Consider the following 20,381-nt stretch of genomic DNA (forward strand, 5'->3'; position numbering starts at 1 on the left):
AAAATAAAAAAATAGTTAGATGAAAAAAAAAATCATAATTGAGGGAAAAAATGAGATAGTGAAAAAAAGCTGTTGTGTGTGTGTTTTTTGTTTCTATTTATGTATTATTTTAATTGACACACCAAAAGACCACATTAAGGAGATCTTACATGATATATAAGAATAGATACGTATGTATTCCTTTTTGTCTTTCAAAAAAATATAAATCAATTTCCACATGTCAAAAGATGTGCGGTTAAAGACAGTGCCTTTAAAGGCATTGTCGAATTAGCCCTATCTCTGTCCCAGTTTGACGAATGCCCTTGCCTCTTTTGTGAATTCGTATATATTTGAGCTCAATGTTGTTAATTCACAATCCGTTTCGAATGTAATTACCCAGATCAGACCTAAGTCAAGTGTTTCATATGCTTTCATCTCTTCATACGTGTATTTTAATGCTCCAGTGAATACCGTTCTTACTAGCACAATTCGTACAATCAATGTGCAACTGTACAAAGTAAAGCGAAGGATGGATGTTATACGTGAAAATGGAATGCAACAGACAAGTATTCCACAAAAATAAAGAAAAAAAAACGACGCTACTTGGAGCTATCATTACGGCCATTCCATCGACCTGAGAAGGAGTATGTATTGATGGTCAGTATCAGAGGATATATGAGAATAAGATGTATTCTTACACAAGTCACAAGGAAAAGGCATATTATTGTTTTGCCAACCACCTCATTTAGCCACGTCCCATCTGAAGCACTTCCGGACTCCGGCAACAAAAGGTACATCATGGACATTGAAGAATCTGTCAAATGATCGTCTGATTAGCACTGATAGTGAAAGAAATGATTAGAAAGATAAAAGATTGCTTAATCCTAAAAAAAGAAGAGAAAATACCATTTCAGAGTCAGGGCGTAAGCAGCGGGGCATGGAGATACAGGGTGATTAGGTAGTTGGTTTATCAGGTCTACTGTTGCCTCCAAACATGCCTTTAATATTTTCTTCTCCAACCTGACAAGTTGTGTAGCTACTCGTCGTTTTGAATTCAAATTGCTATCTGCAAGCTACAGAAAGGCATTATTGGAGCATATAATTGAGATGCAAATTTGGAATAATCTAAAATCTCATTGAAGGTTACCAATGTCTCGTCTTCCTTAAGTGTAGTAGGATAACCAGCAAGCCTTTTTATAAAATACTCAGCTAGTTGGTCCAAAACTGCATACTCCATACAGGGACTCACCTGTGTTTATCAGAACAAGTTCCCAAGTATGAATAGATCTCCATTTCATATGTATCTTAACCTGATCTGATCAGCATCAACTCTTTTACAAATATGGGGTACGGACAAAAGCTAAAAACAAGGGGCATGTGCCACATAATTCAAAAATTCAAAGGAGGGTAAAGATGCTTAAGCTGACAGCAACATGTATCATTTCATATAATGGTACCACTGCCACCATTATTGCAGGTAATCCCCGCTACTCGAATAATTGATTGTGAATTAAATCCAAACAATTATTCACAGATAACCACCAAAATGAACTTACTGAACATATTGGCCCTCGAGAAGACAGAACTGATTGCATATCCGAGGGATCAGAAACATATCCCAGTCGCAAATAAGGAAGCATGTCCATGACTGCCTCTCTTTCCCTTCCTACAGACACCTGTACCAAGGGAGTACTATTTGGCTCAGGAAATCCTCAAGGAATCAAGTACAACCAAATTCACTTCATACCAGAAATTTTTGTACTGATAGCTTTCCATTTCTCTGAGCAGCCAATCTTTTGTCCTGATATTGAGGATCCTCAGTATTTAAAGACGCCTTAATGACAGAAAAAAGGTTATTATCAAGACAGAAACACTCAATACAGCAAAGATAAGAGTTAAAAAATCACCTCAATCACCATACGATCACAAGAATTATCTTCATCCACAAAACCATAGTTTATGAGTAATTTTGAATTAGGCTGTGGTCCACACCTAGAAGCAAAAGAAACTCCAAAATGAGGATCCTAAGACACATGAACAAGCCCAAAAAAAGACTTGAAAAAATCTGTAGGATAGGGGGAGAGAGCGAGAAAGAGTTATAACCAGACAACAATAGGTTCCCCTGATCTATAGGAACGATCAACAACAAGTTGCACAGCCTCATCAACAGCAGTTAACATCGCCTTGCAGTTGCTTCTATATGATAATGATGGTGGTCCAAGGGGAACCAATGCAAATCTCCTGGCCAAACTGACTTTCTGCATTAAAAGGGAGTTCAAAATTAACCGTGTACCTTCCATGGCTGAACTATCCAATGGCCTTTCAGTGTTACAGTTCACACAGATTTTGTGCAAATATAATAATTCTGTCCAGTTCTAACCTGCAAATGCACTACACAGGATTGAACTGCAACAAAGGCTTGTTTGAATATCTCAAAAGTGAAAGCCTCTGTGGGAATATCATATGGATATTGCTGCCAAATTCAAATAAAATTTCAAGATTGAAGAGGGTATCCAGTAAATTTAAGGAAAACAGCTGGTACAACCTGTAGAATAATCATAGAGAATCCAAAACAGCTTACTTGAAATAATGATCCAGCCATGAACCAGACAGTGTCGAGCTCATTGTACTCTCTCTTGATTCCTTCAGCCCGCTCCAGGACTTCAGCCTGACCATCACCAACATGATAAATAAGAAGTTTGGGGCCGAGAAAACTTATGATGGCCACACAAAAGTTGAAAATTGTTGCATTTCATTTAACTTAGACTAAATACCTTCGTAGGGCTTCCTGTTAAGTAATCTAATTCAACCTCTGACCACAAAAGTGGGGATTCCACTGCCAACTGCCCCCTGCCTCTCTGACGATCAAGTTCTCTGATATAGGGATACCAGAAAGATTTTTTACCTTGCTTCTTTTCATACATGAGATAAAGCGCCAAACATGCTAATTCTGATAACTTGTTTGTGGTTAAAAGCTCAGCTGCATAAATGCTACAGTCTTATTTCTATAATTTGGGAAAATATGAAATGTTCTGCAGAAAGGAGATTAGTAATAAACCAAATCCAGCATTTTATCATCAGAAAACAAAACTGATGAATCAATGAAACACAGTCCCAACTGCATGACGATGCCAAGGGTCAGGAAGGCAAGAATATGGAAGATATCTAAAATATGAGTAAGTCGTAACTCACAAGGGACAAGAACCTAATGCATGATTTCAATTTTTTTTTTAAAAAGGTTACCATTCTTACCAAAGCTAGCACAAAAATAGTTTACAACTTTACATTGACATGTAAGTGTTTATGGATCCCAGGCCAGGTATTATAAAAAGTGGCAACCTAACACCAGCATAAAGCTGTAAACCATACATCAAAACAATATTCCCCATAAAAGATCCCATTTAGAATAAAGATTAAAAACGTATATTTTGTGTCAAAGGAAGTTATATACATGCTTTCCAGGACAAAAGTAAAACAACGCGGGTTGTTGAAGACAAGCAAATGTTTTCTTACTAAACAGCAGGAGGAACTAAAAATTTCCGAGTTGCCAAAGAAGCATAACTTTGGGATAAAATTTTGGAACTAAGTTCAGGTTCAATGACAGAAACAAAAATTAAAATTTGAATCTAAATTTTGGCAATAAAATAGAAAAAGTCAGTTCACGTAGCACAGGTCAAGGGAAAGAAATAACGGATTACCAATAGTCTCGTTCCCGAGAACCCTCTCAAGTGTTACCACCAATGAATTAGGTACCGAAAATGCGACATCACCTTCCTATAATTGTCAAAGGAAAAGGCAAATAAATGAAGTAAATATCAAATTTTTGAGCGAAACATAAAGAGGCAACGCCAAAAGTGAACCCGAAGATCTTCACTGGCAGCTACGAAGTGAATGGGCACATGCATCGAATCATGAGAAGGTCTATCTTTAAGAACAACTTTGCAAGGAGGAAGTCCGTTGGTATGCATCCAAGACTTTAAATCTCCGTATTCTTCCTCTTTTTTGCTGCTAATTTCGCTCGATTTTACCATTGTCTCCGAATTCGAAGCCGCGCACATGTTCCTGCACTTTCGGCGTGCATTAAGCGAATGTTGAACCAGTGAGAGAAGACGCGGGGGTCGGAATGGAGATGAAATACAGTGACAATCCATTACTTTACTGTGGATCAAATGAGAAGGGGATTTTTAAAAATATGAAGCCTCTCGCCAGATGATAAATATCATTTGGATTTGATTTGATTGGATTGGATTGGAAACCCTTTCCCCCATCTCATTTCTTTTTATTTATTGGATTGGCGAATAAGTAAATTATAATTCACTCATCTTTATAACTAGCATATTTGCACATAGAAAGTTTTTTATATACTTAATTTTAATAAAAAAAAATCTAATAAATTTATAGCAGTAAAAATAATTTTTTTTTTTTGTTAAGAATGATAACCATAAATAGTTAAAATATCATTTCATCCATTAGGTATTTTCTATTCCATTAGTTTTTTAAAATAATTAGGAATTCGAAAATAGATAAATAAAATGATTGTATTATATATTAAATAAAAATAATTAAATAAAAAAGAAAAAAATAGAGATAGTGGAGAGAAACAGTTTTAGTTAGGGGAAGAATAGGGTCGGGACCCGTTCCGTAAACCCCGATTTTTTTTTCATATTCAAGTTTTCGTTCAAAAAATATAAAAAATGTGATTATTTTATTAAATATACTATTTAGAAACTTATATTTATAAATAAAAATAAATATTCAACTTAAAACATATAATATTAAAATATTTCGGATAATGTTTCAAAGTTTGTTAAGAGAAAAATGTATCGGATAATTATTAATAAAATGTTCGGATACAATTACTAAATAAAATTTGTTAAATAGATTTTTTAATTAATCTCTTGAGTCTTGTTCTACATATTTGTTCTAATTAGATAATTATACATATGAATTAATATCGTTAATTAAATTATTAAATTAATTTTTTTTAAAAAATACACAAAAATAAAATGTCATTTCGTGATTTTACAATTTGATCGTTTCAACAATAAAAATTATGCGAATTAAGTCCACAATTAAGTTTTTTATGAGTTGAAACCTAATAATATTTATCTTATTATATTAATAAAGTTATTAAAAATTATATTATTATATTATTTCGGGACAGGTCGGAAATCCCGTCGTGAAAATGTTTTATTCCCGATCCCTCTCCCGATATTAATCGGAATGTGAAAAATTCCGAAATTTCGGGTCGAAAAAATTTCGGGTTAGGATTTTTTTGGGATGAGATTCGGGAAGGGTCGGGATTTCGCGAATTTTTGTCACCCCTAGTTTTAGTGTGTGTGTGTGTATTTTTTAAATTTTTTTAATATCTTGGCATACCAAGAGACCAACTAAGAGTCTCTTGCATAATAATAGTAATAGATATATACAAAATAAAATTTATACTAATTAAATTTTAGATGGATTTTTCAAAAAGTCATTCCTTAAACTGAATTTTGGCCTTTAAATAAGTTATTTTTAAAAAAAATAAAGCAAAAACAAATATTACCTTTAAAATATATTTGTATTTAGCCTTCTTTTAAGGTTAAACCTTTTTTATATATAAACAAAAAAAACGTATTATTTTAAATTTCAAAAGTACAAGTTCAAAATAAAAATCTGAAAGTTATACAAATAAAAATCTAAAAATTTAAAAAGGAATTTTATAACAAAATTAACAGTTAAATAAAAGATAAATTAGAATTTTTAAAAATAAATAGTAAATTACAAGAAATTAAGAGAGATGAAAATGTGGAATATGGGTATTTTAGAATTTTTAAATAAGTTAAAACTATTTATAATTTTTTTAGTAAGCAAGTCTATTTTTAAAAATAGAAGTTGTAAAAAGGTCCTTATAACTAATTTCTTTAATAATTTTTTTTTAAATGACATGAGAACTACTCGCAACTGTTCTTGTTCGATGCGCATCGGATAAACTATCGGGCTTACATAATAGCGTGCAAACTATGCTAGTCAAGTAAATTGTACTGAGCAAGCCTTGTGGAATAGGCTCGCCGAAAAACCGTTACTTTTGGTGTGCATTGGTTAAATTCTCGGGCTAACATAATAGACTACAAACTACGCTAGCCAAGTAAACTGCAATGAACAAACTCTGTGCAACGGGCCGCTCGAAAAACCGTTGTTCTTCAGTGCATATTGGGTAAACCCTCAAGCTAACATAGTGGCATGTAAATTACGCTAACCAAGTAAATCACACTGAGCAAGCCTTGTTCGATAGGCTCGACCGTAGAAAGAATCGAACTCGTGATCAATTGTCAAGATCTTATCTATTTCACCAACTTCAACACCCCTTAGAGGCTAAATATTCTTCCCAAGTTTATGTTTGGAGTCTTTCTTTAAAATAAAAGTACTGAAATATTGTTTGGAAGGACTAGTGTAAAAAACTTAGGATTGTTAAATTACATATATGATGTTATTAACTAATGGAAGATTTAAAAATTCATAAAAATTATATACATTCAACTAAAAATAAAGCTAAACACAATAACTAATTAACATAATCGACCATATATATATAACATATAATCTAAAAAAATATCTATAACCGATAAATCTTATAAAAAAGGTGAATTAAGGTTAAAGTTTATTTTTGTATTGTCAACTTTTTCATTCGTTTATTATAATAATGTCAAAGTTGACAAAGTAGGTATTGTGATCATCACTATGACCAACAATCAAATTAATGTTAGAACATTCAAGAGTCTTAATTCTTATAAATTTAAGATGATAAAGGAAATTGAAAATCAAGAGATTTAAAATTTGAAGAAATTAAAAACTCTAAAAGATTATAATTGGACATTCAAGCTATTTTATTATTGGGCTTAGGGATGTTAATGAGTCGAGTCTAAACCCGTTCCGGTGAGACGGGTCCACAAGCGGGTCCCGAGTTTGACCAAACCTCTCCGGACCCGCCCCGCCAAAAAATATATAAATATATAATATATGTAATATTAATAATATATAACTATATTTTATACTAAATAATTAATATTTTGTCTATAATTTGAACGTATAATATTATTGAATTGAAATGAATTTATTTTATTATGATATGTTTATTATAAAAATATATTATTATAATGTTTTTTGGCTAATAATATTAGTTAATTACAAATTGATAAATTTTAACTTGTGAGAATATTTTTTTTTTTTGTCTTAAATATTTTTGGCTAATAATATTAGTTAATTACGCGGGGGTCGGAATGGAGATGAAATACAGTGACAATCCATTACTTTACTGTGGATCAAATGAGAATGGGATTTTTAAAAATATGAAGCCTCTCGCCAGATGATAAATATCATTTGGATTTGATTTGATTGGATTGGATTGGAAAGCTTTCCCCCATCTCATTTCTATTTATTTATTGGATTGGCGAATAAGTAAATTATAATTCGCTCATCTTTATAACTAGCATATTTGCACACAGAAAGTTTTTTATATACTTAATTTTAATAAAAAAAAAATCTAATAAATTTATAGCAGTAAAAATAAATTTTTTTTTTGTTAAGAATGATAACCATAAATAGTTAAAATATCATTTCATCTATTAGGTATTTTCTATTCCATTAGTTTTTTTAAAATAATTAGGTATTTTCTATTCCATTAGTTTTTTAAAATAATTAGGAATTCGAAAATAGAAAAATAAAATAATTTTATTATATATTAAATAAAAATAATTAAATAAAAAAGAAAAAAATAGAGATAGTGGAGAGAAACAATTTTAGTTAGGGGAAGAATAGGGTCGGGACCCGTTCCGTAAACCCCCTACCCAACTCTCGTCCCTCAAAGAATCGAAAAACTTTTTTTTCTCCCGATCCCGTACCCGAAATATTTCGGGACCCGATTATTCGGGATCCGGTCAAGTAGGGGAAGAAATCCCGATTTTTTTTTCATATTCAAGTTTTCGTTCAAAAAATATAAAAAAAATGTGATTATTTTATTAAATATACTATTTAGAAACTTATATTTATAAATAAAAATAAATATTCAACTTAAAACATATAATATTAAAATATTTCGGATAATGTTTCAAAGTTTTGTTAAGAGAAAAATGTTTCGGATAATTATTAATAAAATGTTCGGATACAATTACTAAATAAAATTTGTTAAATAGATTTTTTAATTAATCTCTTGAGTCTTGTTCTACATATTTGTTCTAATTAGATAATTATACATATGAATTAATATCGTTAATTAAATTATTAAATTAATTTTTTTAAAAAATACACAAAAATAAAATTTCATTTCGTGATTTTACAATTTGATCGTTTCAACAATAAAAATTATGCAAATTAAGTCCACAATTAAGTTTTATATGAGTTGAAACCTAATAATATTTAGCTTATTATATTAATAAAGTTATTAAAAATTATATTATTATATTATTTCGGGACGGGTCAGAAATCCCGTCGGGAAAATGTTTTATTCCCGATCCCTCTCCCGATATTAATCGGAATGTGAAAAATTCCGAAAGTTCGAGTCGAAAAAATTTCGGGTTAGGATTTTTTTGGCATGGGATTCGAAAAGGGCCGGGATTTCGGGAATTTTTGTCACCCCTAGTTTTAGTGTGTGTGTGTATTTTTTAAATTTTTTTAATATCTTGGCATACCAAGAGACCAACTAAGAGTCTCTTGCATAATAATAGTAATAGATATATACAAAATAAAATTTATACTAATTAAATTTTAGATGGATTTTTCAAAAAGTCATTCCTTAAACTGAATTTTGGCCTTTAAATAAGTTATTTTTTTAAAAAATAAAGCAAAAACAAATATTACCTTTAAAATATATTTGTATTTAGCCTTCTTTTTAAGGTTAAACTTTTTTTATATATAAACAAAAAAACGTATTATTTTAAATTTCAAAAGTACAAGTTCAAAATAAAAATCTGAAAGTTATACAAATAAAAATCTAAAAATTTAAAAAGGAATTTTATAACAAAATTAACAGTTAAATAAAAGATAAATTAGAATTTTTAAAATTAAATAGTAAATTACAAGAAATTCTTATTTTGGATAAGATAGTTAATCTTGAATTAAAACTTTCGTTTTTTTCCCTCTTTTTTTCCCCTTTCTTCATTTTTAAATATAAAATAAATAATAATAATAATAATAATATTTAATAAAAAAATTAGTAAAAATCAAAATAAAAATAATGATTAACAATAAGTCAATAACGACATCTATCGTTGTTGTGGTGGTATAATGAATTTTTTATTTTTATATTAAATTAACCAAATATTACACTAAATACTAAATATTCGTAATTTATAAATGTAATATTACTATCATAAATAGATATTAAGAGAGATGAAAATGTGGAATATGGGTATTTTAGAATTTTTAAATAAGATAAAACTATTTATAATTTTTTTAGTAAACAAGGATATTTTTAAAAATAGAAGTTGTAAAAAGGTCCTTATAACTAATTTCTCTAATAATTTTTTTTTTAAATGACATGAGAACTACTCGCAACTGTTCTTGTTCGATGCGCATCGGATAAACTATCGGGCTTACATAATAGCGTGCAAACTATGCTAGTCAAGTAAACTGTACTGAGCAAGCCTTGCGTTACTTTTGGTGTGCATTGGTTAAATTCTCGGGCTAACATAATAGACTACAAACTACACTAGCCAAGTAAACCGCACTGAACAAACTCTGTGCAACGGGCCGCTCGAAAAACCGTTGTTCTTCAGTGCATATTGGGTAAACCCTCAAGCTAACATAGTGGCATGTAAATTACGCTAACCAAGTAAATCACACTGAGCAAGCCTTGTTCGATAGGCTCGACCGTAGAAAGAATCGAACTCGTGATCAATTGTCAAGATCTTATCTATTTCACCAACTTCAACACTCCTTAGAGGCTAAATATTCTTCCCTGTTGAAAAATATTATTATTATTAATATTATGTTGAATATTGAATGTTGAATGTTGAATATTGAGTTGTAAAATGTGGAAAATTAGTGTGTGATGATGTAGATGATGATGTATTTATTTTTGGACTAATCTCAAATGTGGATCTATAAATAGGTCTTCATTTGTGATGAAAAATACAATTGAGTTGAGAGAAAAATATTATAAAGTGTAGAGTTTGATATATTTTGAGTTTTGGAGTATTTACTTTTTACCGTAAATTTTTACTTTTTCACAACACGTTATCAGCACGATCGCTCGAAGATTTTCGACGCTCCAAAACACAAAGAGAAGATAAAAATATTCAACAAGTAAGAATTTTTATTTTACTATTTATATATTTTTATTGTGTATATATTAATATATAATATCATGTTATGAAAAAATAAGTTTTTTTCAAAACTTGTTATAAATCCTGGGAGGATGTTAAGACGACATCCCACACTCCCGGTAAGGGATACGACAAGTATAAAAGCCTCTAAGGTTTTTAAACAATAACGTGATATGATATATATTATTGTGTATTTATATATTAACCATATTTGTATAATCTCATGTTATTATATAAAAGGTTGTCTATGACACCGATCTTATAATAATATGATATACTATACCTGACTTTATACTAAATTTATTAGTATAATTTCACAATATTATATAAAAGGTTGTCTACGACACCGACCTTATAATAATGTGATATGATATACATAATTATTTAATTATGATTATCATTATATGCATTGTATCATTATCACAAAATTTTTATTCAACACATACTCGATTTTTCTTACCCCCAACGGTCACAAACGGCTAGTTTTTTGCCTATATATATGATCACTCAAACTCATTTTCAATCACACCAAAATTCATTATTTCTCTCAAAATATTTTATCCTCGGTTTTTTCGAAGATGGAGATGATGGCATTTATAAGGATATTTTTCATAACGACTATGATCATCATGCTCACGAGTTTTGTATTCACCGGCGATTTTCCACCACAGATTTTTTATCTATTTATATACGCACTTGTAATCTACGTTCTTTCATTATTTTGTATTGTCATATTAATGGAAATTAACTAATAAAATGCATTGTTATTTTTCTAGTACCACCATGTCAAACTTGACAAAGATTGAATTCGTTGCGCTCGATATCATCGGAAAGAATTACATGCCATGGACTCTCGATTTAGAAATGCATCTTGAGTCATTGGGTCTAAGTGATACCATAAAAGAAAATAATATATCATCCTCACAAGAAAAGGCAAAGTCTATGATTTTCTTACGTAGACATCTTGATGAAGGATTGAAATGTGATTATCTCACAGAAAAAGACCCAATGATTTTATGGAAAGGGCTGAAAGAAAGATTTAAGCATATAAGGGAAGTTATACTCCCGACCGCCCGTGATGAATGGAATATGTTAAGATTCCGAGACTTTAAAAAAGTCAATGATTATAATTCAGAGATGTATCGAATAGTCTCACAATTGAAATTCTGTGGACTTGAAGTCACAGAGATGGAAATGCTTGAGAAAACATTTTCCACTTTTCACGCATCAAATATAACTCTACAACAACAGTATAGAGTGCGTGGATTTTCGAGATATTCTGAACTCATCGCATGTCTTCTTGTGGCGAAAAAGAACAACGAATTGTTAGTAAGAAATCATCAATCCCGACCCACTGGATCAACGGCATTTCCAGAAGCAAATGTCGTAATTAAAAATGAAAATCAAAATCAAAGGCATAGACCAGATTTTGGTCGTGGGCGAGGACGAGGACGTGGGCGTGGTCGTGGACGTAAAAATTATCGCGGTCGTGGTCGCGGCCGTGGATATGAAAATAATCGTGATAGTTATTTCAATAACTCATCTCAAAAGAACGTCACGAACCATCCACCAAAAAGGCAGCATGAAAATACGAGTGAAAATGAAAATCACTCAAAAAGAACTGAGAGTGTTTGTTATAGATGTGGCACTCCAGGACATTGGTCACATATTTGTCGAACCCCTGAGCACCTATGTAAGCTCTATAAAGAATCGAAAAATGGAAAAGAAAAAGAGACCAATTTTGTTGAAAATAGTGACCACTTAATTGGTTCAACTAGTTTCAATGCTGCAGATTTTATGAATGATTTCGAAGACATTGATTAAAAGATCGGTGGGACTAGATTGTAACAAATTTGTATTTTTCATGCATTCTTGTATTATAAAGCATTTTACATTTTTGCATTTGTATTGTACTTATATTTTCTTTATTGCATTTTTGTGAAGTTTGATATGGAAAATGCTATGAGCAAACATGAAAATAATATCATGAAAATTTGCATACCAGGTAGTGGTACAACACACACTATTCTGCGAGATGAAAGATATTTCTTGGAAATAAAACCAACAAAAACAATGGTGAATACCATATTAGGTCCTGTAGACTTGATTGAAGGTTGTGGAAAAGCACATTTTTTGTTACCTAATGGTACAAAATTTCTGATAAATGATGCTTTATATTCACCACAATCGAAAAGAAATTTGTTGAGTTTTAATGACATATACTCTCATGGGTATGATACTGAGACGATAACTGATGGAAATCAGAAATATATGTGTCTTACCACATATAAATCAAGAAAGAAATATGTGGTTGAAAAATTATCAATGCTCCCTACTGGATTACATTATACACATATAAGGCCAATCAAATCAAATATGGTGGTTAATAGTTCTTCAATATTAACAAATTGGCATAATCGATTGGGACATTCTGGTTCAATAATGATGCAAAGAATTATTGAAAATACGCATGGTCATCCATTGAAAGACCAGAAGATCTTTCAGAATAATAAGTTTCAATGTAAAGCATGTTCTCTTGGAAAACTTATTATAAAACCATCGCCAGCTAAAATCCAAACAGAATCACCCATATTTCTTGAACGTATTCAGGGTGATATTTGTGGGCCAATTCATCCACCATGTGGACCATTTCGATATTTTATGGTATTGATCGATGCCTCCAGCAGATGGTCATATGTATGCTTATTGTCAACTCGAAATGTGGCATTTGCAAGATTAATGACTCAAATAATAAAATTGCGGAATCAATTTCCCGATTATACAATCAAGAAAATAAGACTTGATAATGCTGGAGAATTTACTTCCCAAACTTTCAATGACTATTGTATGTCAATGGGAATTACTGTTGAACATCATGTTGCTCATGTTCATACACAGAATGGATTAGCTGAATCATTGATTAAACGTCTACAACTGATTGCTAGACCAATAATTATGAGAACAAAGCTTCCTATTTCTATATGGGGACATGCAATTTTACATGCTGCGACATTAATTCGCATCAGACCAAGTGCATATCATAAATTCTCCCCATTGCAGCTTGCATTTGGTAAAGAACCAAATATTTCTCATCTAAGAATTTTTGGATGTATGGTGTATGTGCCTATTGCACCACCTCAACGATCAAAAATGGGTCCTCAAAGAAAAATCGGTATTTATATCGGTTATGATAGCCCATCAATCATTCGATATCTTGAGCCTCAAACAGGCGATGTGTTTACAGCACGTTTTGCTGATTGTCATTTTAATGAAGAAATCTTCCCAGTGTTAGGGGGAGAAAAGAAACACATCGAAAAAGAAATCACATGGTATGTACCATCATTGTTACATTTGGATCCAAGGACCAAACAATGTGAGAAAGATGTACAGCAAATTGTGCACATGCAAAGAATTGCAAATCAAATGCCAGATGCATTTGCAGACACAAAAGGGATAACAAAATCATATATACATGCTGTAAATGCCCCTGCTCGAATTGAAATTCCAAAGAAACAAATTGAAAACACTCATGATATCATAAAACGCTTGAAGCGTGGAAGACCAGTCGGTTCCAAGGATAAAAATCCTCGGAAAAGAAAAGGCATAGAGAAACACGACGATCATAAAATAGAAAATGGTGTTCCAGAAGAATCACCTGATGTTGAAAATATTCTGTCAGAACCACAAACTGACGAGAATCGTGAAATCTCTATCAATTATATTAATACTGGAAAAATATGGAACCGAAAAGACATAGAAGATATTGATGAGATATTTTCTTATAATGTGGCTTATGACATCGTAAATGAAAATGAGGATCATGAACCAAAATCTTTTGGTGAATGTAAAACTCGTCATGATTGGGTCAAATGGAAAGATGCCATCCAGGTTGAATTGGATTCGCTGAATAAACGCAATGTTTTTGGACCTATAGTCCTCACACCTGAAGGTGTAAAACCTGTTGGATACAAATGGGTTTTTATTCGAAAGCGAAATGAGAAAAATGAAATAGTCAGATATAAAGCTAGACTTGTTGCACAAGGTTTTTCTCAAAGGCCTGGAATTGATTATGAAGAAACGTATTCTCCTGTTATGGATGCAATTACGTTTCAATATTTGATTAGTTTGGCAGTGTCTGAAAATTTGGAAATGTGTCTTATGGATGTTGTTACAGCTTACTTATACGGATCACTTGATAGTGATATATACATGAAAATCCCTGAAGGATTTAAGATGCCTGAAGCACAAAGTTCAAAACCCAGAGAATTTTATTCTGTAAAATTGCAAAGATCATTATATGGGTTAAAGCAATCCGGCCGAATGTGGTATAATCGGCTAAGTATGCATTTGATGAAAAAGGGATATGTAAATGATCCAATATGCCCTTGTGTTTTCATCAAGAAAACAACATCCGGATGTGTAATTATTGCTGTATATGTTGATGATTTAATCATCATTGGAACGAATTAAGAAATTCAAGAAGTTATGATGTACTTGAAGGAAGAATTCGAAATGAAGGATCTTGAAAAAACCAAGTATTATCTGGGTTTGCAAATCGAACAAAAAGAATGTGGAATTTTTGTTCACCAGGCAAATTATACAGAAAAGATCCTTAAACGTTTTAATATGGATAAATCAAATCCATTAAGTACTCCAATGATTGTAAGATCATTAAACATAGAAAAAGATCCATTTCGTCCATGTGGAGATGATGAAGTTATTCTTGGTCCTGAAGTACCATATCTAAGTGTCATTGATGCCCTTATGTATCTTGCAAATTGCACTAGACCTGATATATCTTTTGCTGTGAATTTATTGGCAAGATTCAGTTCATATCCAACAAAGAGGCACTGGAACGGAATTAAACATATATTTCGTTATCTACGAGGAACAACAGATTTGGGACTTTTGTACTCAAAAGACACCAATCAAAGTATCATTGGTTATGCTGATGCTTGATATTTATCTGATCCACATAAGGCACGTTCTCAAACCGGATATGTATTTACTCGTGGAGGCACCGCAATTTCTTGGCGTTCACAGAAACAAACACTCGTAACAACTTCATCAAATCACGCTGAGATTATTGCGCTACATGAAGCAAGCCGTGAATGTGTTTGGCTAAAATCAATGACACAACATATCCAAACTTCTTGTGGATTATCAGTAGACAAGAAGCCTGTGACGTTGTATGAATACAATGCTGCATGTATTGCTCAAATGAAAGAAGGATACATCAAAAGTGACAGAACAAAACATATACCCCCAAAGTTCTTTGCCTACACTCAAGAGCTTGAGAAGAATAAAGATATTGATATCTGTTATATTCAATCAAGTGAGAACTCATCAGATCTCTTCACAAAGGCACTTCCCACGACGATATTCAGAAAGCATATATACAATATTGGGATGCGCAATCTGCGGAATATGTGAAGAATCACTCATGTTAACATGAGGGGGAGTTTACGTGGCTGCACTCTTTTTCCCTTACTATGATTTTTATCCCACTGGGTTTTTTCTAGTAAGGTTTTTAACGAGGCAGTATAAAACATGTAATGAAGACAGTCATCATATCACGATCATCATCACAAGGGGGAGTGTTGAAAAATATTATTATTATTAATATTATGTTGAATATTGAATGTTGAATGTTGAATATTGAGTTGTAAAATGTGAAAAATTAGTGTGTGATGATGTAGATGATGATGTATTTATTTTTGGACTAATCTCAAATGTGGATCTATAAATAGGTCTTCATTTGTGATGAAAAATACAATTGAGTTGAGAGAAAAATATTATAAAGTGTAGAGTTTGATATATTTTGAGTTTTGGAGTATTTACTTTTTACCGTAAATTTTTACTTTTTCACAGCATTCCCAAGTTTATGTTTGGAGTCTTTCTTTAAAATAAAAGTACTGAAATATTGTTTGGAAGGACTAGTGTAAAAAACTTAGGATTGTTAAATTACATATATGATGTTATTAACTAATGGAAGATTTAAAAATTCATAAAAATTATATACATTCAACTAAAAATAAAGCTAAAAACAATAACTAATTAACATAATCGACCATATATATATAACATATAATCTTAAAAAAATATCTATAACCGATAAATCTTATAAAAAAAGTGAATTAAGGTTAAAGTTTAATTTGTGTATTGTCAACTTTTTCATTCGTTTATTATAATGATGTCAAAGTTGACAAAGTATGTGTTGTGATCATCACTATGACCAACAATCAAATTAATGTTAGAACATTCAAGAGTCTTAATTCTTATAAATTTAAGATGATGAGGGAAATTGAAAATCAAGAGATTTAAAATTTGAAGAAATTAAAAACTCTAAAAGATTATAATTGGACATTCAAGCTATTTTATTATTGGGCTTAGGGATGACAATGGGTCGAGTCTAAACCCGTCCCGGTGGGGCGGGTCTACAAGCGGGTCCCGGGTTTGACCAAACCCTCCCCGGACCCGCCCCGCCAAAAAATATATATATATATATATAATATATGTAATATTAATAATATATAACTATATTTTATACTAAATAATTAATATTTTATCTATAATTTGAACGTATAATATTATTGAATTGAAATGAATTTATTTTATTATGATATGTTTATTATAAAAATATATCATTATAATGTTTTTTGGCTAATAATATTAGTTAATTACAAATTGATAAATTTTAACTTGTGAGAATATTTTTTTTTGGGTCTTAAATATTATCAATATATATTTGAAATTAAATGTAATTATTTTTGTTAATTTTTAAAATTTTAAAATTTTTAATTTAATAAATTTAAAATTATTTAATTTATGGTGGATCCAACGGGTCTAACCCGGATTAGATCCATCGGGTTTGCGGGACGGGGCGGGTCTCGGGTTTAGCCAGACCCGCCCCGTTGCCATTCCTAGCTAATTGGGCTTGATTATTATGTATTTAGTTGAATGTCTATTTTGTTATTTTAATAGTCTCAATTTAGTGTATTTAGTTTAATTTATGTCTAATTTGATTAGTACTTGATATGGGCCAAGAATTATCATATTTAAAGCCCATATAAATACTTTAATATAGTAATCTGATTATCATTTTAACTTGGTTAACTGCAAATACGATTAAGGATTATTAATTTAAATAAATCAATTGCATAACTAAGTTCATATTTCAGGTTTCGGACCCACCGAGGGTTTTGAAGGTCCGAAGACAGTTCGGAAGCACCGAACTGCTCCAAGTTAGGATCGGATACAGTGGAAGATTTCGGAAGGTACGAACCATGATCGGAAGGTCAGATCAATGTTATGACATGTAGAGTGTGAGGTGGCAATCATATACAGACATGTGGGAGTTCAAAAGTTCCAAACTCGACCGTCCACTTAGGTGTCGAGAGACCTTAGACACGTCAATTACATACATGCGATCGTAATGTCTGAAGAGAAGATCAGAGTTTCCGAAGTCAGCAGTTCGGAATGTGACAACCATGCGCAGTTCGGAACTTCCGAACTCCGCCTATAAATAGGCCATCCGAGATTCAGAAATATTCCCAATTCCAAACTTTTCTCTCTCGTCTCTTGTGTGTTCTTGGTTGTTTTAACCGTTTCTTTGAGGGCCGGGCGATAGCAGGACTCTTTTGGGACAGCGATAAAGCTATGCCCAAGAGAGACATCTTTCGACATCAAAGGTCTAACGACATATGCAGGTATAATTTTAGACTTTTAGTAGCTTTTGGGAGTAGCTATTACTCTAGTTAAGGCTTTTAGTAAGGAATAAGTCATATGGTATCCGTTTGATTATAGGCATGGACTTTTGGTCCTGTGCGGCTAGGTAGCTTGTTAGAGGTACAAAAGTATTATTCGATATATCGTGGTTGAGTATGCATTTTATATGTGTTTCATGTTTATCTGACATGTTTTATGTGCATATTATGTCACGACTATTATATTGCATACATTTTCATGTTGAGCCTGTATCCTTGAGATAGCCCGTAGTGGGGTGTCTTAGCCCATTCTTCCTTGTGTGGATGGTTGGACACGTTTGTATAGAGTCAAGTCACCTATATCTAAAACGACCCTAACCTATATACTTAATTAAATAATAAAAGAAAATACGGGTTTTTAAAAATTTTGCCATGACTTGTTTGTAAGTAGACAAGCCAACCTGTCTCAAGCAACCATACAATCATAAAAGACAAGAAAAAGACGTAGAAGAAAGGAAGGTTTCATACTACGACAGTCATCCATAAAGAAAGATAAAGTCAACCCCACACGGTTGCAAAATATCGATAACAGACTTTAAATCGTAAACTCCAAGCACAAGGAAAACACATCCTGGCTATCACCAAAAGTACTTAATTTAAAATTTTCATTATTACAACATCACTAATGCGGAAAACATAAAATAGCAACGGTCGTAGGGCCTCGCTCCGCCGGAGACCTCCCCTCAAGGACTCTGCCCCTCGGTCCCTACAAACTCCTCCTCACCTGGCAATCAAACAAGCATAGTGAGTCTAATGACCCAGCAAGTATAAACAGTGTAATAACAAGGGTTTAAAATAACTGCAGTAATACTCAAAATACTATACATAGTATACTTGAAACATAAGCTGTAAAAATGTGTATGCTACAAAAGAATGAGACAACATGTAAATGATGAACACACGCCAACTCACGCTATGAAACTCTGGAACTCTCTTAACTTTATTGGAACTCATGCATGACTGAAAACTGAATGCAATAAGACGAGTCAAACTGATACTGAAAGTGAAACTGTAAACTTAGATCCTGGAATTGTGACCCTCTGTTTTGATCGATCAATGGCTGCAGTGCACTATGTCGGCAAGACGCCGAGATTTCTCCCGACTGACGTTGCCCCTTTATGGCAAGGACACCGAAATTTCTCCCGGCCCTACATTGCCCTTCTATTTTGGTAGGGATCCCGGGATGTCTCCCGATCTCGATCTACCCGTCTATGGCAAGTGAGTGAGGCATCCCTCACCCATCAATACCCTGTCTTGTCACAATCAAATCACTCCGTTCAAAAATATTTTTTTTCTTTTCTTTTTCCTTCTTTGACTCGGCATTAAAATACTTAGCATGCACGAAAAAGCCTTTCTTTGTAACCTTTTTTCTTGACCCATGGCCAAGGCTTAAAGAAACATGTATGCAATTATATGAATGAATACTCAACACATAAATATGGATATTAGGTGAATAAGTAGCTGCCCCTAGGTGCTAACCCATGACTTATTGAAATCTTAACCGAAACGACCCCATTTTATACCGACGCAACCACAACATCATGAAATTGACCTAGGACCAGCTCTAACCACGCCCAGACCTCATATGATGCCTCCCCTGCCCCAAAATCAGAATGCCCTGCCCAATGCAAACCTCATCATTCCACACTTCTACTTGAAGGAAACACCACCAAGCCCTACTCCCTTGCCCCCACCTACTTCCAAAACATCAAGCACACTAAAAAAACCATCTCTTAGGACTTAGCACAAGCACCTTGGCAGCCCTCAACCCTACCTCCACTCCACAATTCAAAATTCAACAAGATTATGCACCAAAAAGCCTTCAATCTTTGTACAATCAATGGAACCAATTCCCAAACAACAAAATGCATAAAAAACCTTCAATTTCAGCCCTAACATCATGAAAAATTTGAAATTTATAGGGCATGAACTTCTGGATTTTCGAAAAAACCATCATATGCAACCAAGACCCCTCATGCCTTCAATCACAAATCATCATGCAACTCTTTAAAATCTAAAGCAATTCAAATTTCAAAAATTACACATGAACCCTACTGAAATCTTGAAAAATTTGAACCCTGCATGCATATAATAACAAGCATTTCAAAAATTTAAAGGAGATTAAGAGCAAGAACATATATAGCTCGAATGAAAGCCCAACAAATTGCCTATACTTGCCTTAACCTTTTCTACCAAAAATCGAACCAAGGAAGGGGAGAGGGCTGAAACACTTCAAACCACAGCTAGAAGGACCTCCCTAGGTGGCTTCCCAGCGTCGGAAATAGTGGTGGAGGGCGGCGGCGACAGTTGGAGGTTGGAGAGGGGGAACAGC

General features: G+C 32.5%; 1 protein-coding gene across 1 annotated transcript; it reads right to left on the minus strand.

Annotated features, from left to right (window-relative positions):
- Positions 1-427: 427 nt before the first annotated feature.
- Positions 428-4,244, minus strand: LOC140890794 (uncharacterized). Its single transcript, XM_073298850.1, has 13 exons — positions 3,840-4,244; positions 3,678-3,753; positions 2,754-2,959; positions 2,561-2,647; positions 2,360-2,452; positions 2,083-2,237; positions 1,887-1,971; positions 1,727-1,813; positions 1,536-1,655; positions 1,127-1,228; positions 886-1,052; positions 720-793; positions 428-613 (listed from the first exon to the last, which is right to left on the minus strand). Coding segments are annotated over exons 1-12 (1,470 nt in total). The 5' UTR covers positions 4,131-4,244; the 3' UTR covers positions 428-613; positions 720-792.
- Positions 4,245-20,381: the final 16,137 nt, after the last annotated feature.

The sequence above is a fragment of the Henckelia pumila genome, chromosome 3 (assembly GCF_033568475.1).
Source record: "Henckelia pumila isolate YLH828 chromosome 3, ASM3356847v2, whole genome shotgun sequence".
Taxonomy (NCBI): domain Eukaryota; kingdom Viridiplantae; phylum Streptophyta; class Magnoliopsida; order Lamiales; family Gesneriaceae; genus Henckelia; species Henckelia pumila.

What these genes read in the sequence shown, in the direction of transcription:
- LOC140890794 (XM_073298850.1), bottom strand. Translation starts at nt 4,130, where the DNA reads ATGGATTGTCACTGTATTTCATCTCCATTCCGACCCCCGCGTCTTCTC. An exon ending in TCTCGGGAACGAGACTATTG is followed by an intron (nt 2,960 to 3,677) that starts GTAATCCGTTAT and finishes GCATTTATGCAG; the next exon opens with CTGAGCTTTTAACCACAAAC. An exon ending in TGGCTGGATCATTATTTCAA is followed by an intron (nt 2,453 to 2,560) that starts GTAAGCTGTTTT and finishes TGAATTTGGCAG; the next exon opens with CAATATCCATATGATATTCC.